The sequence below is a fragment of the Lissotriton vulgaris genome, chromosome 5 (genome assembly GCF_964263255.1).
Source record: "Lissotriton vulgaris chromosome 5, aLisVul1.2, whole genome shotgun sequence".
Classification (NCBI taxonomy): domain Eukaryota; kingdom Metazoa; phylum Chordata; class Amphibia; order Caudata; family Salamandridae; genus Lissotriton; species Lissotriton vulgaris.
Window position 1 is genome coordinate 820618295 of NC_141693.1, and position 24651 is coordinate 820642945.

A 24651-nucleotide genomic window follows, 5' to 3' on the forward strand; every position below is an offset into this window, starting at 1 on the left:
AACCGACTTCCAAATGGCTGCTTTGCAGATTTCTGCAATAGGAACATTACAGAGCAAAGCCTTCGTGGCAGCTTTGCCCCTGGTGGAATGAGCCTTAGGCTTACCTCCTAAGGTCTTATTAGCTTTTTGGTAACACAATTGTATGCAGGACACAATCCACCTAGAAATGGACTGCTTAGAGGTAGCAAGACCCGTCCTGACTGATCCATAATTGATAAACAACTGGTCAGACCTACGAAAATCTTTGGTTTTATCCAGATAAAATTTCAACACCCTCCTAACATCCAGGGAATGGAGAGACCTTTCCGCTGGAGATGAAGGATTCTGAAAAAACGTAGGCAAAGTTATGGTCTGGTTGACATGAAAATCAGAAATAACCTTGGGAAGAAATTTAGGGTGAGTACGCATAACAACCTTAGCAGCATTAAATACAGTATAAGGTTCTTGGCAACACAACGCCTGAATTTCACTCACCCTGCGGGCCGATGTAATGGCCACGAGGAACGCCGCCTTCCAGGGCAGGTGCTGCAACGAAGCCTTATGAATAGGTTCAAAAGGCTCCTTCATCAACCTGGACAGCACCACATTCAGTTCCCATGAAGGCGAAGGAAGCCTGACAGGAGGGAATACTTTCTTCAAGCCTTCCAGAAAATCTTTGATCACAGTGATCTGGAAGAAGGAAGTCTGTGAAGGGTATTTCCTGTAGGCAGTCAATGCAGCGAGATGAACCTTAATGGAATGAACATGAAGTCCAGACTGCGCCAAATGTAGAAGGTAAGGAAGGATGACATCTTCCTTGCACTTCGTCGGGTAATGGTTCTTAGACTGGCACCAGATACAGAACCTCTTCCACTTATAAGCATAGATTAACCTAGATTATGACTATAACAGAGATACCCCTACTACATAACTGGAGTTACAGGACAGAAACTACTCCTTACAACACTTTTATTACTTGAAGGATGCCTGAACCATTTTTTGCACAGAAGGATTTGGCCACAACCACAGGACAGGCTGAAAAATCTGCCATATGTTGGATGTTGTGTGCACATTTTAAGGTAGCAGAAATGCCAGGGATCTCTACTGAGGATCAAAGAATGCAAATTATTTTTATGCTATTTCCACTTATTGTTAAACAAGTGCAATGTGTCAGTGCTTTTCCATGTTCACGTATGGAAAAAAATTGTTAGTTCCTTTTGTGCTTAGTGAGCTCTGAAAATGATGTAAAAAAGGTTTTCTAGATTGTAGTTGAAATACAAACTAGGGCAAGTTGTTCTTTGTGTTGCTTCTCATTATGCTGCAAATGTCCGCTATCTGCAGCTTATTTCATTATATTTTATATTTTTATATACTACATTGTACAATAGTTGAATTTTTCTATCTTGTTATGTACAGAGGGTGTATGATGAAGAAGTTGCAGAACCCATTCCAAAATCTGATACAGGAGATAAACAAGATCAGGTACTTTATTAGGTGTTTATTTTTAACTGAAGTTATTTTTATTGTGCTTAAGTGGATGATGTTAACCTTAAAGGTACCGTAGCATGCAAGTGTATGTTGTCACATCCATCAGCCTCAGATTTTCTTCAGTGTCAGAAAAATTTAAAGCACAACAAATGTTAAAATAGAACGGATACATTTCCTTACATTTCGCTATTCCCCTCTCTGTGTGCTTTAGTTTCTTTGTACTCGTTCCATGCCCTCTTACGATAACCCTCTGCAGGCCTGGACTGGCCGTTGCGGGCACCCGGCAATCCCCCATTGGGCCGCATGGTTGGTATGCTGCAAAAACGGCCCTGTAACAAAAACGCCCCCCCCCCCCCACCCCTCCTCCCGGAGTGGGGGAGGGGGGCCGGCCGAGCACTTTGCCAGGGCCGGTTCTGGTTCCCAGTCCGGCCCTGACCCGCTGTATATTTACTGCCTCTAAGATGTGGTTCTGTTGGCATCTCACATCTTTGACTTATATGCCTATCTTCCTTGTCAGCTTTTAATTCATGCTTAGTTTGTTCCTACTTTTTTAGGTCTCGTAGAGAGACCTATTGGAGTGAAATCAAAAAGCTAAACCAGCGGATTTCTAGAGTTGCACGACGTCCTCATGCACGAGCTTGCCCGAGCCTTCCAGCAGCATTTCTCCTCCCCTTACCATTTGCTCCTGCCTCCGAGAGCTTCAAAGGGATCTGTTTCCCCGCCCACTGCTTCACACTTCACAGCCGCCAGGCCGTGACTCGCATTTCTCCTTCCTTCGTGCCCATCTCCCCTCCCAGCGCTGCCTGGCCGGCACATCAAAGGCTGCTGCTCCCCTAATTATTCACTGCCCACGGATGTCTGCCACCCTCTCTTCTCGCCCTCTCCTTGTCTTGTGTTTTCATCACCCCTTACTGTCATGTTTTCCACTGCTTGCTCATTTGCCACTAACTGCTGCCCCCCTGCACCCCTCTGTTCTCACCCCTCTCCTTGCCGGTGTTTTCATCGCCCCTCTCCTTGTCCTGTGTTTTTATCACCCCTTCCTGTCCCCTGTTTCCCACTATGTGCCTCGTCTGCCACTCCTCGCGCCCCCCTGCACCGCTGTTTTCTTTCTTCTCCTTGCCATGTATTTTCATCACCCCTTCCTGTCCCGTATTCCACTCTGTGTGCCCATCTGCCGTCCTAGTCATCCCTCTTCTTAACCAGTTTTTTCATCAACCCTCTTCTTAACTAGTTTTTTCATCACCCCTCTTCTTAACCAGAGTTTTCATCACCCGTTTCTTACCCAGTGTTTTCATCACCCCTCTCTGCCTTTCCCAATACACTAAGCCCTATAGCTGAAACCTCCGACGTCACCACGCGCTTCTAGTTCCTCCCCAAAACTAGCTTGGTTTCACGGACGCATTCTTTACTAATAATTTTTTTTTAAGCGCCTCGTTCCTCACATTGCAATAAACTGTTTGCTGATGAAGTGCTGTGAACATATTGACGTGTCCGTGTTTTCATGTATGTGCCTAGAATGGCCGCCGTATGTTCCTTTGTGGTCACTGTCCTAATTCCATAAGTGTTTCCAGCGCATGTGGTTTATTGTTTTTGGCGATAGTGTGAATTTTGTGATGGGCAGTCCCCTCCATGGTACTTTAAAGCTCGTGTTTTGCTGTTAGGTTTCGCAACCTTACCCCCTCACGTGTGTCTGGTTACAGCTGAAATGTCGTCATCGAGTTTAATTGGTGGGATGACTGGGCGTGTGAAGTGACCTACAGGTCCCTAGGTCGAGTCCCTGCAGGGCCGACACAGCCCTTCATTCTCCCGAAGCCATTCGTTGAGCTCTATTAAATTGGTGTAATAGGTGACGCCTTTTCAGCACAGCGTTTAGGAGTTAGTCTCTGTGCATATGAGGTATGGTAATCCCGCACAATTATTGTATTTATCTTAAAGTAGTTTGTGTCTTGTGCACGCTTTTCGTTGGGAGTTTGAAGAACTGTAGTGCTCTGTTCCCGGCTGCCACATAAATAACTTTTTGAACTGAAGAGGTCTTGAACGAAGTGCTGTTCTCTGCGAACACTTCAAGAATGTTCTTCAGCTCTATACACGCAGATATGTGAATTCAGATGATGTGCTTTCACCATTTTGTAAAGGTGGAAGTATGTGGTATATATCTAGTGCTTAAATGGAAAGTAGAAGTGCGGGTACCCTGTATCAGAGTACCTCCTTGCTTCTGAGAAGTGCTGGTACTCTCCAATTAAAAGTATTACGCCTCGCTTGAGAAGTGCAGGTACTCTCCCCCTCTTAAAAAGTGCCGGTACTTAGTACCGGACAGTGCCGGCTCATTTAATGCACTGGCATATCCGATCCCAGACAGATGGAGGGGGTAAGAGTATGTACGTGCTAACAGTAACAAGTGAATGAGGTAGAAACAGATTATTAGTAATGTTTGTACATTGCTTAAATCTTTGGTCAAGTGATCAGTGAGTTGAAGACAGGAAAGGGTGATGGAGTTATGTACTGACGACAACTATCGCGAACTAAGGAGTTTCTAATTGTGCGGTTTATACTTTATACAGTGATCTCTTTATATTGCTTTTATTTTTATTATGTAATTTTGTTCATGAGATATATGCTTTTGTAATAACATATGCAAATTGATTACATTGCTACATCTTACTGCCATGCAATAACACAAGTTCCTTTATAACAGCATGAACAATACATTTCGGAGAGTTGTACACGTCAATATTATTTACCTACCTTATATTGAAAAATTTTAAACATTGAGGATGCGTTCCTGTCTAATAAAGTTTCTGGTATTATCATATACTGGACTTTATTTTTATTTGTGCTCGAATATTGCCATGTCTCAAAGTCCTTGCATGGTTTGTAGGGATGCCCTACGAATAGTGATAGAGTTGTTGTTACAACTGCTGCCCATAAAATAGGGGTTATGGCAATTCCAGGCAACCTGGAATGAGTACTAACTTGTAAATAGCTTCTCGTTTTGGAAAAATATCCATTATTTGAAAGCAGCTCAAGTTCTTTTTTTCAGAAAACAGTGCTAGGTAATACGGCGAGCAACCACAAACTTTTGTTCAGCTTGGAAAGAGTTAATGTACGCAGCGCACCACGTGACTCCTAACTGAGGGCATTCCTGTTCATTACCTCAGATAAAAGCCCGCCCGAGTGACAGTGAGCTGTGAAATGAAAGCTTTTGACTTAATTGAAGGACAAACACCACATAATGCAGTGCAGATTCGCCGCTGCTGCCTGCACGCAGCACACAGTGTGAGGCCTCTAGCCGTTAAATACACGCAGATCATAAGCGCCGCACAGGGCAAGTGGGGTTTTCCAAACCTGCGACTGTGGGACCTGAAATGTAACTTGCACACCTTGCCTTCGCTGGTTGTTTGATAACCTGCCCTGAAAGAGTTCACATGAAGCTGGAACATTCCCGGGTTGGCCAGGTCACGGTTACCAAAACGTCAGGTGCTTCGAGGCTTGTTGTGAGGACAAGGCAGAGTCTGCCTGTTAGAATGTGTAAACACCAAAGTTACAGCCTGTTTAGGTCTCGTAGAGAGGCTCAGGCTGCCTCGGCAGCAGTAATCTGAGAGAGATGCAAATTACTTTCCCTTCGGTGAGCAGAGTCCGCTTTCATGCGCCTCTTCTCCCCTGTCCTTCTCTGTGGACCCTCCCCGTCCTCCTCTTCGTCACTTTACTGTATATTTCTGCGTTTCCTGTACATCCTGCCTTATGTGCTTGCACCTTACATTTATTCATAGCGTTTTTTGTGCCCTTTTGCCCCTATTAGACTCATTTTTTGTGCCCTTCTGCCCCTGTCAGACTCGTTGTTTGTGCCCTTCTGCCCCTGTCAGACTCGTTGTTTGTGCCCTACTGCCCGGTTTGACTCGTTTTCCCCTTGTTTTTCTGCCCTCTGTTAGACTCGTTTTTCCCTTGCAACCCCAGCATCACTCAGCGCAACACCAGCATCACTCAGCGCAACACCAGCATCACTCAGCGCAACACCAGCATCACTCAGCGCAACCCCTGCATCACTCAGCGCAACCCCTGCATCACTCAGCGCATCCCCTGCCTCACTCAGCGCATCCCCTGCCTCACTCAGCGCAACCCCTGCCTCACTCAGCGCAACCCCTGCATCACTCAGCGCAACCCCTGCATCACTCACCGCAACCCCTGCGCAACCCCTGCATCACTCAGCGCAACCCCTGCATCACTCAGCGCAACCCCTGCATCACTCAGCTCAACCCCAGCACCACTCGGCACCACCACAGCATCACTGAGCGCCACCCCAGCATCACTGAGCGCCACCCCAGCACCACTCAGCACCACTCAGCACCACCACAGCACCACTCAGCACCACCACAGCACCACTCAGCTCCACCCCAGCACCACTCAGCACCACCACACCACCACTCAGCATCACCACATCATCCCTCAGCGCTACCCCAGCATCACTCAGCGCTACCCCAGCATCACTCAGCGCTACCCCAGCATCACTCAGCACCACCACATTATAACTCAGCACCACCACATTATCACTTAGCACCACCACAACACCACTCAGCACCACCACAGCATCACTCAGCACCACCACATTATCACTCAGCACCACCACATTATCACTCAGCACCACCACATTATCACTCAGCACCACCACAGCACCACTCAGCACCACCACAGCACCACTCAGCACGACTACAGCACTACTCAGCACCACCACAGCACCACTCAGCACCACTACAGCATCACTCAGCACCACCACAGCATAACTCAGCACCACCACAGCATCACTCAGCAGCACCACTCAGCACCACTCAGTGCCACCCCAGCATCACTCAGCGCCACCCCAGCATCACTCAGCACCACCACAGCACCACTCAGCACCACCACAGCACCACCCAGCACTACCACAGCATCACTCATCCCTCAGCACCACCACAACACCACTCAGCACCACCACATTATCACTCAGCACCACCACATTATCACTCAGCACCACCACATTATCACTCAGCACCACCACAGCACCACTCAGCACCACCACAGCACAGCTCAGCGCTACCCCAGCATCACTTAGCACCACCACTGCACAACTCCGCACCAACACACCACCACTCTTCACCACCACAGCACCACCATATTATCACTCAACACCACCATATTATCACTCAGCACCACCATATTATCACTCAGCACCACCATATTCTCATTCAGCACCACCATATTCTCATTCAGCACCACCATATTCTCACTCAGCACCACCACATTCTCACTCAGCACCACCACATTCTCACTCAGCACCACCACATTCTCACTCAGCACCACCACATTCTCACTCAGCACCACCACATTCTCACTCAGCACCACCACATTCTCACTCAGCACCACCACATTCTCACTCAGCACCACCACATTCTCACTCAGCACCACCACATTCTCACTCAGCACCACTCAGCACCACCACAGCACCACTCAGCACCACCACAGCACCACCACAGCACCACTCAGCACCACCTCAGCGCCACCACAGCACCACTCAGCACCACCACAGCATCCCTCTGCACCACCACAGCACCACTCTGCACCACCACAGCACCACTCTGCACCACCACAGCACCACTCTGCACCACCACAGCACCACTCTGCACCACCACAGCACCACTCTGCACCACCACAGCACCACTCTGCACCACCACAGCACCACTCTGCACCACCACAGCACCACTCTGCACCACCACAGCACCACTCTGCACTACCACAGCACCACTCTGCACCACCACAGCACCACTCTGCACCACCACAGCACCACTCTGCACCACCACAGCACCACTCTGCACCACCACAGCACCACTCTGCACCACCACAGCACCACTCTGCACCACCACAGCACCACTCTGCACCACCACAGCACCACTCTGCACCACCACAGCACCACTCTGCACCACCACAGCACCACTCTGCACCACCACAGCACCACTCTGCACCACCACAGCACCACTCTGCACCACCACAGCACCACTCTGCACCACCACAGCACCACTCTGCACCACCACAGCACCACTCTGCACCACCACAGCACCACTCTGCACCACCACAGCATCACTCAGCACAACCACAGCATCACTCAGCACAATCACAGCATCACTCAACGCAACCACAGCATCACTCAGCACCACCAGAGCATCACTGGTTCAAATATGTTCTCTCAATCTCTGTTCTTGGATTTTCGTCACTGAACATAATCTTCACAAAAGTTCTTTACAAAAGTTTAAGCTATTGCCATTATAAATTGCAATCACTTTTATTTAAGTATTAATTATTTAAAAAAATTAAAAGCCATTGTTATTTGTAATATCAATACATCTAAGTCACGTAAATACAAAACATGTTGCATTACAAATGCTATAGGTGTCACGTTTGCGAAAGTTATAACTATTGACATTGTAAATGACAAAGCTATTAATTTAGCTATTTTCAAAAACAACACATAAATAAAAAAATTGTCATTTACAAAACCAATAGCTCAAACTTTCCTAATACGAGACCTATTGCATTGCAAATGCTTGTTTTAAATCTGTTTATTGCATTTCAAAAGGAAACCACAAACAACAAACCTATTACACAATCTGCGTTCTGCATCAGCTAGTCACCGAAAACCTTTGATCAGTAAACACCATTGGACCATTTACATTACATATGAAACTGTGGGGCACAATGTAGGACTATGTGGGCAAAGCCGCCTCCGGCAGAAAGTTCAGAAGTCTTTAGTCCTGTGTTTCAGACGAGTCCTGCCTCTGCAGAAACTGTTGCAGTGGCTCCCATATGTCTCTGGGCTTAGATGAAATCGGTAGTTCCTCAGTATACAGCTCAAGTTTTTCCTTGCAGTACACCATATCTCTGATCCAGTGCAGCACCTGTGGCGTCCATGTGGTTTCCCATGTTATAGCGACTCTACGTTTGGCTGAAAGTAGTGCGATACGTACAATTTTCCCCAGAGCCACCCTGACATGAGGAACATAACATAAGAGACAAACCTGGGGCAGGACCTGAAGCTCCACACCTAACATGTCTTGGATATTCCGCACCACCTGCCCCCAATACTGAGCCACTCCCTCACACTCCCATGCAAGATGCATGAAATTAGCGTATGTGTGACCACACCGTTTACACCTACTAGTATCTCTCAATCCATATCTGTGTAAGCGCATGGGAGTGTGGTAAATCTGATGTAGGAATGTGCCATCAGGGTAAAAATCCTGCATTGTGCTCAGCCCCGCCTCTTTAAGTATACGCATGGATTTAGCTTCCTGAGTGACAGATAACTCCATGTGATCTTCCAGTGGCAGTTCGGTGCATAAAGAGGCAGTCTATTAGTAAGTCTGCCTATCTCCTGCCATACTGCTATGGTGGTGTCTATCGTGTTTATTTCCGATTTATGAGTGTTCCGCCTTGTGTGAATAATAATGGCATGCAAAGGGACCGGAGAAGCATCGCCATCCTCAACCGCTACATGCGGTATGAAATCATGTCCGTGAAACCAATAATATGAGTATTGTGCCTGAGCTCTCAAATAGTATACATACGGGTCCGGTGCGCCAAAGCTCCCTCTGTCATAGTCTAGAGTGATGGTCGCTCACGCTATTCTCGTTTGCTTGCCTCCCCTCTGTCATAGTCTAGAGTGATGGTCGCTCACGCTATTCTCGTTTGCTTGCCTCCCCAAATAAATTTTATCAGTCAAGACTGCAATGTGGCAAAAAAAAAAACCTGTGTTCGCTTTAGGGGAATATTGGAGAACAAATAAAGGAAACGGGGCAATACCACAATTTTTACAAGAGCGATGCGGTCCGCAAGTGATAGTGCCAGTACTATCCAGGTTTCTACTTGTTGATCTAGCTTCACACATGCTCGCCCATAATTTTCGTGCACGACCACCTCTGGATCCCGGTGAACCCATATTCCCAGGAATTTTTAGTGGGTCAGCTGACCATACTATTGGATATTCCAGGAGTGGCGCAGTAGTAATTGCTGTCAGGGGAACTATGATCGATTAATCCCAATTAATATTCAGACCGTAAACAAGCCCAAATTTAATGTGCTCCCTCAGTACCTGCGAGAGGTAACGAACAGGTCTGCGCATGAAAAGCACCACATCATCATTGTTAAGCGAGATACTCACTGGTCAATGATTAAAATTTAAAGCGGTTTCCCTATGTCTTTGGCGTATTACACATGCCAGGGGCTCAATAGCGATGGCAAATATCAGGGGCGATAAAGGGCTTCCTTACCTTGTACCACGCTCTATAGAGAACTCCTCAGACGTCAGTCCTCCCACCCGAACTCTGGCCGACGGATCAGCATACAACGTCCTCACCCACCCAAGGAAGATCGGTGGAAACCCCTTACGCCCCAGAATATTAAACATATAAATCCAATCAATGGAGTCGAAAGCCTTTGCCCTGTCTAGCATAACCGCCTCAGCATGTAGATTGAGGTCAAGTACGTGCATCATTGCAAAAATGGTACGTAGATTGTGAGATGTAGAGCTCTCTGGGATAAAACCAGACTGATCCGGCAGTACCAGCTTCGGCATAAGTTGCTGTAGTCTTTTGGCCAGAATCTTAGCGAGTATTTTTGCATCGATATTAATCAGAGACAGCGGTCTCTGCGTCAGGAACCTTGTCTTACTTTAGGAGGGAAATTATTAGAGCCTGTCTAAGGGACGGAGGCAGAACACCCCCTTCGTGTGCCTCAGCATACACCTCCAATAGAAATTGAGTGATGAGGTCTGCATAGGCTTTATAAAATTCTACTGTTAACCCGTCCGGTCCCGGCACTTTTGCATTTGGTAGGGTATTGATCGCAGCTTTTATGTCCGTTTCATCGATGGGTTGACTCAGATATTCCCGGTGGCCCTCTGAGAGCCATGTACATGCAATACCCTCCAGATACTCCTCAATCGCTGTGTCCGAACCCGCCCCACTCTACGCATATAAGCCAGCATAGAAATCTCTGAAATGCTCCACTATATCTAAGGGGGCATAATGCTCCGTACCGGCTGAGTCTTTTATTTTATGAATGTGTGTGTATTCTGCTTTAATCCTAATTTTTTCAGCCAAGCTACAGCCCGGTCTACCCCGTTCCCCGAAGTTCCGAGCTACATGTCTGCGTGAAATAAAGTGCATTTTAGTCTCCGCGACCGTGTTATAGTCCTGAAGTAATGTATGAATGCGCGATAATATATCTATGGTCGGACCCTTCTCATACCCCCTCTCCAGGGTTTGCAGTTCCGTCTCTATTCTGGTAGGCTGTGCTCTAAGATCTTTCAGGATACAAGCCGTAGTGCCTATACATACTCCCCTGATTGTTACCTTAAATGCCTCCCACTAAGTGCCAGCGCTGCCCACCGTGCCCTTGTTTTAAAAAAAGTAATTCCCTATTGCCGTGCGGATTGTGTCAGTATACAATGGATCTAACAACGCCTCTGAGCGGAAACACCATGTCAATGTCCTACGTGTCTTAGTGGGGATATGCAGTTCCAACACCACCGAATTATGGTCTGAAAGCGCTTGCAGGTAGTTGGCCACTGTAGTTACCCACTCCATTGCACCCTCACTCAGGAGCCAATAATCCAGCCTAGACCAGCTGTTGTGCGCAGGTGTAGCATGTGTTCCCTCCTAAACTGCACTATTACGTAATCTCCAAATATCTACCAGTCCGAATTCCACCCTAGCTTGATTAATACTATGCGCTACATTGGGCGTGCGTGTATTCTGTGGGTTAGAAATATCGAAGGATGGATCCAGATATGTATTGGAGTCTCCTCCCCACATGCTCTCAGGCCATTGTCGCAAAATGCTATACATATGGGGAAACACCTCTGGCTCATCCGCTATGGACCCAAACATATTCACAAGAGTAATTAACATGTTTCCCAATTTACCTTGAACCATCCCACATCAGCCTGCGTCATCAATATGAGTCTTGTATGGTGTGAATGGAATGCCCTTTCTGATCAATATGAGGACCCCCTGGCATAAGACGAGTAGGAAGAAGCCAGTCAATACCCCACCCACTTGAGTGCCACTTTGGTTTCGATGACTTTGGTCAGGTGTGTTTCCTGCAGAAATACAACTTGGGCACTATCCGATTAAGACATGCAAACACCTGTCTAATTTTATTGGGAGAGTTTAGATCTCTAATATTCCATGTGATAAATTTGTAGTCGACACCCATTACCCTCCGTGGAATAAAAATTTACAACTGCATTGACCCAGCAACCTTCATCCCCGACAGAACACACAGGCCCATAAACACATACCGTAATCCTGGTGTCCAAGTGATCACAACGACCAGTCGTTCCAGCACAATATTCCTCACAGTGACTAGCAGCAGACACATGAACTCTCCTTTCCCACCCTTCTCCCACTACAACCTTCCAATTAGGTTGAGAATAAACACCCTCCCACATCACAAATCTACTCCATTTACTTCATAGATACTAGAATAAACTAGGGGAAGACCCTCTGGGTGGGGAGGAACAGCAACATACACCTACCAGCCGGTAGGGTGGTCAGGTACCAGTTATATAGAAACTTCCTAACTCTGTAATTTCTGTATTATACTACATGCTAGAGAAAAACATCCTTATCAGATGACAGTAACATTTGTGACAGTACACCCACGCCATATCACCGTGGCCCGGTCCCCCAACTTTCTCTGATAGCACCAGCGAGTATGTGTAATATTATCGACCCACAGTTGGACTAAAACCAAACATTATGCAGCTATGAGATCAATCTTTCAATCAGCATCACTCTGAGACGGCGGTGTCTGTACACTCTTAGAGGTGGTTTTAGACACTTTGTTGGGACAGATGTGTTTTGTGAATTTCAGAGCTGACTTTGAATCCGTAAACAAATGAGTTTGACCATCCTGATTAATTCTTAATTTGGCAGGGTACATCATGGCATAGGGAACTGAGGCAGATTGCAGCAGTCTCTTTGCAGGCATGAACTCCCTCCTCGCCGCCTGCACTGCGGGGGTGTAATCCGGGTAAAAAGAGAGATTGTTACCCTGATGACTCTTGGCCCTCGCCTCTCAAAGGATAGCGTCCCTATCGGCATAATTTAGTAAGCACACTTTGATTGGGCGTGGAAGCGCCCCTGGTACTGGTCGGGGTCCAAGTGACCGGTGCACCCATTCAACAATCATGACAGATGAGAGCACAGGCCCGAACATTTCCCGCAACAGATTTTCTATATATGACTCCATTTTTGAGATGGCTGTCGACTCCGGAAGTCCAATGATGCAGAGATTATTGAGCCTTGAGCGCGCTTCTAAATCTTCATTTTTCACCCTAATGACCTCCAACACCTTCTCCATGTTTAGAATCTGGGTTCTGGCTTTTGCAGTGGAGTCATGAGTATCCGGCAACTTGTTCTCTAACACATCCAGCCTGTTTTCATGTTTATATACCTTTTGCTTGAATGCATCAAGGCTGGAAGTGAAAGCATCAATTTTGCTATCAATGGTTTTTAATCCTGTGCGCAGTTCCAATAGGATGGATTTCAAATCTTAGTCCAGGCCGTCCGCATGCCCTGGCGGGCCTTGGGCGGCCCGAGTCGCCGAGAGGGTCTGCAGTGCGTGTGTTGTGCTTACTTTCGAATTGGAACTTGGGCTGTTTGGGGTCCGCCTTGCCAATGACCAGCTATCAGTTGTGAACCCCAACCCAACGTGAAGCAAAACGCAGTGGGAGAAGGTGAACCAGACCACAGACGGGATGATCAATTCACGACATAGTGACACCAAATCCTAGTCAATGAACAATGTCTGACATACAGGAGCGAAGTAAATCTGGTGCTCAGGCAGCTCACATAGCATTCAGTCCGATAGGAGCAACTGAGAAAGTTCCCCGTGGCAAAGCGCACCCCTATTAGTGAACAGCAGGCAGCCTTCTTCAAGAAATAGATCACTTGCAGTGGCCTGACATCCGCGGGACACACCTACATGCGTCGGTTCTGCTTTCAGCTAGTGCCCCGGCCGGATCAGTCTCAACGCACAAATCACAAAGGAACTCGGCTGCCTTGTGGTCAGCGGGGTAAGGGACACCCAGAGTGTTGCGTGCTATTGGGGAGTCAAGATAACCTCCCGGTCCTCCTGTCATGCTCCACTCCACGCACACAACACAGGCTGAAGCTCCCAAGTGAGGAGGCCGGATAGGCACAGAACCCCCAACTAGATCACAATAGACCGCAGCACGAGGCCCCAGTCCCGCACGCCTCTAGCGTCCAGGGGTGATCCGGTCCACGCAGCGAGCCAGTGCCCAGCACCGGAGCGTCCCGGCCCCCACCTCTCTTACCTGTATATCACTCTGCTCTCCGTCTGCTCCGGGGGGGGGGGACGTCCACCGTGACAGCCTTCCTCGCCAGTCACCTCAAACTTTCTGTGATGGCGTCCCGCAGGTTCTGGTCCGGAAACCCACCAGTGGCCCAGCGGACGTCACTCCTCTCCTCCGCAAGGAATCGGTGAGTCCTTTGTTAACCCCCAGCAGCGCTGCCTGTAATTTGCTAGCACTGCCAACACAGATAAGCACCGCTCCCAGGCGAATGGCAGTATTAATGTCGCCCAGCCTCTCAGCAGGTTCGGCGGCGTCGGATTACTCCACAGCTTCACTGCTGCGAGCTGCCATTTTCCCTTTGCGCTCTCCAAGCCACTCTCAACTTAATTCCGGCCAAACAACACTTATTTAGAGGACGAGGACCGCGGCCGCCAGCTCGATTCTGCGAGGTTTCAGGAAGATTCAAGGATGGTAGCTCCCTTAGCAGGCAGCCATCTTGCAATGTGCCATAGCCACGCCCCCTAGTTTGTTCCTACTTCCATCTCTGAACATCCCACCCTGACTCTGTGATAACATCTTAATCCTGGAACCTTTGATGCCACTGTTTATTACTCCTATCTTTCGGATCTTTTCATCATTTAAGTCCAACTCTTCCGTGTCATAAATGTGTTGCACCCTGCCATTGTCCATTGGCCTCTTCTTTAATCGTTGCACTTATATCCACTGCATTCAAATATAGATCCCCTCCTTTACCTGCAAAATATGTGTTATCCACATATCGTTTATTCCAGCGGACTTTAATGCATTTAAGCACATACATTAACTTTTCTTAAATGTCACCAACTAATTAAAATATTTCTTTCCCTTCAATTTCACTCGTTATCCTGCATATCTCACAAACATCACCTAAAATATGTCACACTATTGTTTATTGATACTGATCCCACTATCTCCTTATTCTTCCTTCCTGAGAAACAAATTAAACTAACAGTGCACACTCCTACTGTCTAGTGTTTCAAATTAAACTCAACTGTCTCACAACCAGACCTTCTAACGCTAAACTTCATGCCATTCGGACACGCAGTAATGGAATCTCCCTAACCATGTTTCTCTTTTAATTTATGAAAAGTATAAGTTGTCCATCCTCTGTTCCTATTCTTAACCCATGATGGATCTTGCAATCTGCTAATTACAGTTCTCTCTTCTCCAGCTTTTGGTTAGGCAAGCCTTCCATCAACTAACCTTTTTAAAAAGCATTTCTTCTGATTAACTTATCCAACCCAAACAAACTTCTCTCTCCTGCTTGCCCTTCGTTACTGTCAATGCCCCTTTCATTCTCCTGACACCTGTAGTCCCATTTTTTGCATATTTCACCTTTCTACAAACACTTTGTTTCATTTTGGGATACATTACATGCCTCTCTTCTTACCTTTCGTACTCTATTCCATAGCCCCCTACACCTTCACAGCTTCCAGTCCTGCTGCTTCTAATTATTTGCTTTCTTCAATTCTTCTACAATATTAAGCTGATCACTATCTTCTCGTTCAGTTTCTACAGCTGAATTTTTATGATTGACTCTCCTTTTTGTAATGCATATTCTTTGTAAATCCTTGATATATATTTTGATTCCCTTCAATCCATTTGTTACTGAATAGACTTGAGGTTCTGGATAGCCTAAATGTAGAATTGTTATCAAAATGGCACTGGTGTGCAGTTTTGCTTGCGCTTCCCTGGCATAATGCTAGATCTTTGTATTTAATAACTAAACGTTGGTCCCAATGCATCCCTTGTTCCTCTAGAACAGATAGACATCTAAAATTTGAGTTTTAAGTCCACTTCCACATATTTTTCAATTGTAAATTAAACCAGTGAAAACTCACTCTTTTCAATTATGGATGTACATTCTCCATTGTGTCCCATTACAGTGAACTTCCGGAATCCCACAGAGATCATCTAGTATGCCTTAAGTTCTCAGCTATCATTCAACGCCTACGTCCTTAAAGATCCTATGATGCAATCAACCACTCTTTTGTACACCAGATAATGGTGGCATAGAGTTTTCAATAACACTGAAACCGATTGATGCTGCCCAAGAGCTGTGGTCTTTGTATTTAACTAGCAGCCCGCCCCAGCGTTGCCTGGGGCAGAAAGGGGCTGGGGGCAGTACACCCGCTCCCGCCCCGACCCCCTCCCGCACCGACTCCCTCCCGCCCGACTCACTCGTGCCTCCCTCCCGCCCGACTCACTCGTGCCCCCCTCCCGCTCCGACTCACTCGTGCCCCCTCCCGCTCCGACTCACTTTCGCCCCCCTCCCGCCCCGACTCACTCGCGCCCCCCTCCCGCCCGACTCACTCGCGCCCCCCTCCCGCCCGACTCACTCGCGCCCCCCTCCCGCCCGACTCACTCGCGCCCCCCTCCCGCCCGACTCACTCGCGCCCCCCTCCCGCCCGACTCACTCGCGCCCCCCTCCCGCCCGACTCACTCACGCCCCCCTCCCGCCCCGACTCACTCGCGCCTCCTCCCGCCCCGACTCACTCGCGCCTCCTCCCGCCCCGACTCACTCGCGCCTCCTCCCGCGCCGACTCACTCACGCCCCCCTCCCGCCCCGACTCACTTGTGCCCCCCTCCCGCCCGACTCACTTGTGCCCCCCTCCCGCCCCGACTCACTTGTGCCCCCCTCCCGCCCCGACTCACTTGTGCCCCCCTCCCGCCCGACTCACTTGTGCCCCCCTCCCGCCCGACTCACTCGCGCCCCCCTCCCGCCCGACTCACTCACGCCCCCTCCCGCCCCGACTCACTCGCGCCTCCTCCCGCCCCGACTCACTCGCGCCTCCTCCCGCCCCGACTCACTCGCGCCTCCTCCCGCCCCGACTCACTCACGCCCCCCTCCCGCCCCGACTCACTCGCGCCCCCCTCCCGCCCGACTCACTCGCGCCCCCCTCCCGCCCGACTCACTTGTGCCCCCCTCCCGCCCGACTCACTTGTGCCCCCCTCCCGCCCCGACTCACTTGTGCCCCCCTCCCGCCCGACTCACTTGTGCCCCCCTCCCGCCCGACTCACTCGTGCCCCCCTCCCGCCCGACTCACTCGTGCCCCCCTCCCGCCCGACTCACTCGTGCCCCCCTCCCGCCCGACTCACTCGTGCCCCCCTCCCGCCCCGACTCACTCGCACTCCCCTCCCGCCCCGACTCACTCGCGCTCCGACATTTTCATTTACTGCTGCCTCCTTCTTGCCTCCCCTGTATCACACAGTCTCACTTTCCCTTTCCTTACCTGTGCCGCCGCTCCTCACTGCACAGCCGCTCGTCACTGCACCGACCTCCTCCTTCCTTTTTTAAATTTACTTTTTTATTTTTATTTATATAGCCTATGTCCATCTACACACCCTGACATTTTCATAGAGGTATCGGGTGTGTAGATTGGCGCTGTGGTTCCCGAGTTTACCTGGCCAAAAGGTGCAAGTTCTCTCTTTATAATAGTAGTATAGATTGTAATCACATCAGCAAATACGTTTCAATGCCTTCCTAAAGTTCGGCATCCAAATGCATAATCAGCAGCATGCCATCTCCGAGTTTAATCCTCAGATGGTGAGTCTTTGAATTCTCTGTATCATCAAAGCCCTTCCAAAGCCAAGAAAAGCTCTCTTCTGGTCGTGAAATGAGTCAAGAGTTTCTTTAGATCTGTTGGTGCTGAGGGCCAAGGGAAGTTTGCTCTTCCTTGATTTTTTTCAACAACACATATTGGAAGAGTGGCAGCCATTATAGTCTCATTAACGTGGATAAGAGGTGACTGCATCCAGGGTCAATGCACAGTTGCTATCTCAGTATCTAACAGTAGTCGAATCTGGCCAGACCATTGCTCTTGCACAACAGATTGGAGACTGAGGAATAGCCTCAAAGAATAACTGCAGCTTTTTTGTAGAATTGTTCAATTGGGTAATTTAGAAATAAGGCGCACATTTGCTTTTAAATATATAAAAAAGTGAAAAAGCCCTTAATGAATACTTGCCAATAAAACTATTTGGATCAGGAATTATTAATTCTGTCTAGCTATTGTGAAGAACAGACCTTTTGGCACCCATTCAGAGATATAAACTTTAGAGTAAAGTTTCAGTGTTTCGAATCTTTATTACAGTTCCAAGAAAGGCAGAAGTACAACCATGTACCATCTGTATAATTGTGAAACCCAACACAGATTTTGTTCAAGGGAGATGTATAGGTATTAAACTAATGCAGTAAAAGTGGGAAGTATACAGGTCCTCTTAGGCCAATGTAGCCAGGAAGGCCTGAAATTAACCTGTGCAGATCCAAGAACTCCAGTCTTTTACGAATAATTTAACAGTTTTTCGTTCTAGTACAGAATCATATGTGATGGTGTCAAAGCAAGCGAATAGTTCAGGCATTACAAATACTGCAACGTCTGTCTTCTTCTGCTGAGGTATTCATTAACATCAACGGTGTCAGTTCCATGCCTTCACTAGGATAGTAGCCTGCTTACAAATAATCCTGAGATAGTTCTTCTTTGGGAAAATCCCAGCTTTTCCATATGCACTATTTTTCCTAGCATTTGGCTAGGAATTGAACTTTAGCCAGTGGAATGCTGCTTGCAATTCTGCTCAGATCAAAGTATGGTTTATTAGCAAGGGTGGAACCCATGCAAGCTCAGTATGCATAATAGCTTAAGGAAAGTAATCTTATCATTTTGATAACCTTTATGAAGAATGTGTCAGTATTTTCTAATATTATCTTGGTTGACATTTAGTGTCTGTAGAGGAATTATCTAACATGCTCAGCAATTAGCACAAAAATAGTTCCAAACATTGCAATGGAATGGCTGGATTATTATTAATGTTACTTTCTTCATGTAGATGATCCCCACCCTACCTCTCTAATCTTGTACTCAGTTTTTATTTTTTTATAGTACGTTTACTTGGTAGAACCAAGGAAGTGAGGGGTCCAGATAGCATTTTAAATGTTTGTCTCATTAGAAAGATTTATGTTGTTAGTACCTGCTGCTGCTGACTTCGGGACTGATTATGAGTATGGTGGTGTGGGAGTCGGGCGGCACAACACCGCCAACCTCCCATCAGATTACAAGTAATCCGGGCAGGCTGTCCTGCGGCTCCTGACCCATGGCACTGCCTTTTTAAAGGCTCATAGGAGAGTCTTAGAAAGGTAGCGCTGTGGGACCGCCACAGTGAGTTCCAGCATGGCATGGTCTATAAATTCCATGCCAGGCAGGAATTGGGGGTGCAGAAAGACATTGTAGCACATTATGTGCACCCCCTGCATGCACCCCCATGCAGGGGCCCAGTAGTTACCTCTCTGCCACTCTTTTCATGGCGGGCTCACCGCCATAAAAAGGAGGGCAGTGAGGAAACTCATAATATGCTTGGCAGAGCTGCAGCACCAGCATATTGTGGCCTCAGACCGCTGCAAGTCTGCCAGGGATCACAGATGCCTGGCGTAGCATCGGTCCAATGGGTATCTGACCACCAAAGTCCTAATACGGCGGTCGGACCGCCGGTGCGGCGTTTGCCACACTGCCACTGTGGATTTGGCGGTCCATCGGACTGCCAGGGCTCATATTCAGGCCCTTAGTTTTAATTATACGAGTTGAACTCATCCTGACTTTTCTAACTCACGAGAAGAATATGCTATTTTATTATTGTAGGTATCCACTTGTTCGAGGCATGTGGGCTGCTGAATTCATATCTGTGCATAGATCGCCGCCTAGTGTTGGGTCCGGATGATTGCACATTGTTGTCCTGGAAGAGTCTTCGAAGTATCACGAGATAGGTGGCTCCTCCCCTGGACTACAGTGCGCATGGGCATCGCCTCCATCCCCAGATAGTTTTTTTCCGCCATTGGGTTCGGATGTGTTTCGGTTCCCTCTGTCGGGATCGATAGTTGTTTAACTTTCTAACTTGAGACCAAAAGGTCTTTAGGCTGGGCGTCGGTATTGTTTTCGTTTTGGTTTGTCTTCCTTCTCAGCTCCGAACGCTTCCTGCCCCTCCGTGTGCTGTCGGCGCGGACGGGCCTACTCGACGCTCCAAACTACTTAACATGGAACGAACTCCGTTCAAGAGGTGCCCGGTGTGCACCTCCAAGTATTCACACCTCGACGTGCACCCTGTGTGCAACAAGTGTTTGTCACCGGACCATGACGAGGCCAGGTGTATGGCCTGCTCAAAGTTCCGGTGTAAGAAGACCCTCAAGCATCGTCGGGCCGCACGACTCCAGGCCCAGTTGTCGGCACCCCCGGCGCCCCCGCCGGACAACATCTTCGAAGAATTTATGGAAGACGACAATGTCTTTCAGGTTTCGGACTCTAGCCTTGCGTCGGAGGGAGATGACTACGACGCGGGAGATGAGGAGTTTGATGAAGCCGGCGACGAGGTAGGGGATGACGATGGGGCCATTGCCACCGTGGGGGATAGCTCGGAGGAAGAGCACCCTCACACTGACTCCGGGGTCAACCCCCAACATACGGCCCAGGTCGAGGGATCGCCTTCGGGCCTTACCCAAGACCTTGTTACTAGTCCAGCAGCCCCGCCTCTCGGCCCGGCCACGGACATTTCTGATGCGCCACTCCCGTTAAAGAAAACGAAAGTGAAGCCATCGGGATCCACACCATCGGTTTCGAAACCGAAAGTGAAAGCTCCACTGGTGGACAGAAGGCTCTAGAGGCGTCAACATCTAAGAAACTCAAAATGGCCGACTTGAAGAGCCACGCCAAGATGGCCGACCCCAAAGCCTCGGGGTCGACGCCAAAGGCGAAGGCGGCCGACGCGGCTGCGTCGGCGCCAAAGATGGTCGAGGTCGATGACCCAAAGAAGGCTACGAAGAAGCGTCAAGGCGATTCCAAAGCTCTGGCTGCGCCGGCTCCGGCCGTCGGGGCCAAGGATGGCACTGTGTCGGCTCCAAAGACGGTGCCTCCAGCCGACCCGACTCCCGACTCCCGACTCGGGGAAATCGTTCGAGCCGGTCAAGCCCTCTCCAGCCTTGACGAAAAAGGTCGCGGAGTCCCTGCAACGGATTCGGAAGGACGCTGTGGTTCCCGAACCGGAGGGCGTGAAGCCGAAGACCGCATCGAAGCCGGCAAAGGTGCAAACGCCTATCCGCTTCACCCTGCCGCCAAAGTCGACGCCGAAAGCCTTCGCTCCGAAGCAGGGGGCGGACGTGCCCTCGAAGGGGATGTCGACGTCCAAAGCGTCGCGGAGGAAGAGCGTCGAGAGGTCATCATCGACGCCAATACTGGGAAATTGTCTCTCCTCAAACGGAAAATCACCACGGAGCCGGTGTTGGAACATTTTCGGATTCCTCTCAAAAACAAGAAGGACTCGGCGGGTACTTCGGCCCCTATGGAGCCTTCGTCTCCCAAACACGTAGAACGTTCTCCAACGCGTTCCAACGCGGGGAGGGTGACGATGAGGAGGAGGTCGAGTACAACTATCCGGCGTACTCGGATCCGGAGGAGGAACATGAACCTTGGTCGGCCGGAGCCGACCCAGACGACCCGCAGTCGGGTCAGGAACCGCAGCTCTTTGCGGCAAAAACCTCACCGACGGAGGACTCTGCAGCCTTCAACGCTTTGATTGAGAGGGCCGCAGCTAACCATGATGTTGAGCTCCACTCAGATCCTGTGGATGTGGATTTTTTGTTTGACACTTTCTCGGTGGCCGAGAAGTCAGTCAAGACATTGCCAATGCTCAAAGGAGTGCTAAAGCACGCGCCGGAGGTCTTCAAGGAGCCCACTCGGGCACGTGTCATCAATATAAGGCAGCGCCCTCAGATCCAACATATATCAAGGGACACTTGCCACTGGACTCTTTGGTTGTATCCAACGCTCGGAAGAGGGCGAATTCACAGACCACTGGTGACGCTCCTCCCCCAGACAAAGAGTCGAAAATATTTGAGGCCTCAGGGAAAAGGATTGCTGCGCAGGCAGCTAACATTTGGCGCATTTCAAACACGCAGGCCCTACTTGCACGCTACGATAGGGCTCACTATGACACCCTAGAAACACTGTTGCAGCACTTACCTGACCAGTACAAGGAGGCTGGGGAGATGTTAATTCAGGAGGGCAAGCTAATCACTAACGCTTCCATCAAATGTGCGCTAGATGTGGCTGATACAGCCTCCAGGGCAATCAACACTAGTGTGTTGCTAAGAAGACATGCATGGCTTCGGATATCAGGCTTTAAACCAGATATACAAACAACCATACTGAACTAAACAGTTAATCCTGACCACCTATTTGGCCCCGAGGTGGATGCGACACTTGAAAAAATGAAGAAAGACACAGACACTGCTAAGTCTATGGGGGCCCTCCAATCTCAGCAGTTTCGGGGTGGTTCTTTTCGCCGCTCCAATACCAGAGGCACCTCAAGGGGTCAGGCATCGCAATCCACACAGTACTATAAGAGCAATACCCAGACCTCATACACCAACAAGGGTAGAGGTGGCTACAGAGGCAACAACGTCAAGGGCAGGGGACGTGGAAACAACAGCTCCAGGTCCACCACCGCCAACAAGCAGTGACGTCTTGTCACTGCCCCCCGACCACACAACACCGGTCGGGGGGAGACTCCAGCAGTTCCTGCCCGCGTGGAAATCCATCACCACGGACAGGTGGGTCAAATCTCTTATCCAGTACGGTTACTGTCTGGAACTTACTTCCACTCCACCAAACATACCTCCAAGAAGCCGTCCTATGTCCGGCGAGCACTTGCACTTGTTGCAGCAGGAGGTCAAAGTCATGCTGCAAAAAGGGGCAATAGAGCTCGTTCCACTGCAAGAAAGGGGAACAGGGGTTTACTCCCTGTATTTTCTAATCCCCAAAAAGGACGGATCCCTCAGGCCCATCCTGGACCTCAGGCCCCTCAACTGGTATATTCTCTCTGAGCACTTCCATATGCTCACGTTACAGCAGGTACTCCCTCTGCTTCAACAGGGGGACTTCCTGGCTACGTTGGATCTAAAAGATGCATACTTTCATATCCCCCTGCATCCTTCCCACAGGAAGTATCTCAGATTCACGATCCAAGACCAGCACTACCAGTTCAGGGTTCTGCCGTTCGGGGTCACCACAGCGCCAAGAGTCTTTACAAAGTGCCTGGCGACTGTGGCGGCGCATCTACGACGCCAGAACGTCCACGTCTATCCTTATCTGGACGACTGGCTCATTCAGGCAAAAACAGAGCAGCAGTGCGCCGACCTCGTGTCCCGCACCATTCATCTCCTGCACGATCTGGGATTCTCGCTGAACTATCCAAAATCCCATCTCCAACCCGCCCATGTACGGCAGTATCTGGGCGCGACAATAAACACACTGGCAGCCACTGCGCAGCCAAACTCAGTGAGAATCGCCAGTATCCAAACGCTGATCCAACGATTCAGACCTCAGCACTCGCTTCCAGCGAAGGTGTTCATGCAGTTGATAGGCATGATGGCCTCCTGCATCTCCATCGTCCCGCACGCGAGACTACATATGCGTCCGCTTCAGGAGTGCCTGGCACGTCAGTGGACTCAGGCTCATGGGCAACTGACAGACCTAGTGTTGGTTGAGCGGTCGGGCGTACAACTCTCTGCATTGGTGGAATCCACAAAACCTTTGCAAGGGCCGACCGTTCCAGGAGCCTGTGCCACAGATTATCCTGACAACGGACGCTTCTCTCCAGGGATGGGGAGCGCATGTACTCCATTACACGGTGCAGGGACTATGGACACTACAGCAGAGGAAGATGCACATCAACGTTTTGGAACTGATGGCAATCTTCATGGCCTTGAAGGCATTCAAAGTACATCTGTGCAACAAGGTCGTGTTGATCCGGACGGACAATATGACGGCCATGTACTACATTCAGAAGCAGGGAGGAACACACTCTCCGCAGCTGTCTCATCTGGCTCAGAGCATGTTTAAGTGGGCCATTCAGAGGAACATCTTCCTCATGGCAGAGCATCTCCCGGGCAAAGACAACCAGATGGCGGACCTGCTCAGCAGGCACAGCCACCAAATGCACGAGTGGGAGATACATCCATCAGTACTCCAACCGTACTTCCAAAAGTGGGGTCATCCAGAGATAGACCTGTTCGCCACAAAGGAGAACGCAAAATGCCAAAGCTTCGCCGCCAGGTTCCCACACCCGCAATCGCAGGGCAATGCGATGTGGATGAACTGGTCAGGCAGATTTGCGTACGCTTTTCCCCCAGCACCTCTGATACCGCTGGTGGCACGCAAACTCAGGCAGCACTCGATGACTCTCATCCTGGTTGCTCCAACGTGGGCTCGCCAACCATGGTACACCACGTTTCTGGAACTCTCCGTGGTACCGCATCAAAGGCTTCATCTCACCCCCAGCCTTCTGACGCAGAGCCATGGCGACATTCAGCACCCAGATCCGCAACAGCTCAACCTGGCGATCTGGCTCCTGAAGTCCTAGAGTTTGGCTACCTCAATCTTCCCCCCGACTGCATGGACATCATTCGGGAGGCAAGGAAGCCCACTACTCGAGCTTGTTACGCGGCCAAATGGAAGCGGTTTGTCATGTACTGTGTAAACCACGATATTGACCCACTGGATGCTTCCATTCAGAGCATCATTTGCTACCTGTTCCACCTGTACCAATGCAATTTGGCGTACTCTTCCATCCGCATTCACTTGTCTGCGATGGCAGCATACCTCCAGAATAGGCAACACCTATCACTTTTTAAGGTCCCTGCTATCAAGGCTTTTCTGGAAGGACTCAAAAGAGTCATTCCACCACGGACACCACCAGCTCCGGAATGGAACCTCAATGTGGTTCTTACAAGGCTGATGGGTCCTCCCTTTGAGCCA

At 49.4% G+C, this 24651-nt stretch overlaps 1 protein-coding gene across 3 annotated transcripts in view; it reads left to right on the forward strand.

Annotated features, from left to right (window-relative positions):
- LOC147711647 (WASH complex subunit 2-like) overlaps nt 1–24651 on the forward strand; it is a 735247-nt gene that overhangs the window by 43304 nt on the left and 667292 nt on the right. For all 3 annotated transcript variants that reach the window (XM_086922303.1, XM_086922305.1, XM_086922304.1), the window contains exon 3: nt 1396–1461. In XM_086922303.1, the coding sequence (XP_086778429.1) occupies nt 1396–1461 (66 nt within the window). The remainder of the gene's footprint in view (nt 1–1395; nt 1462–24651) is intronic.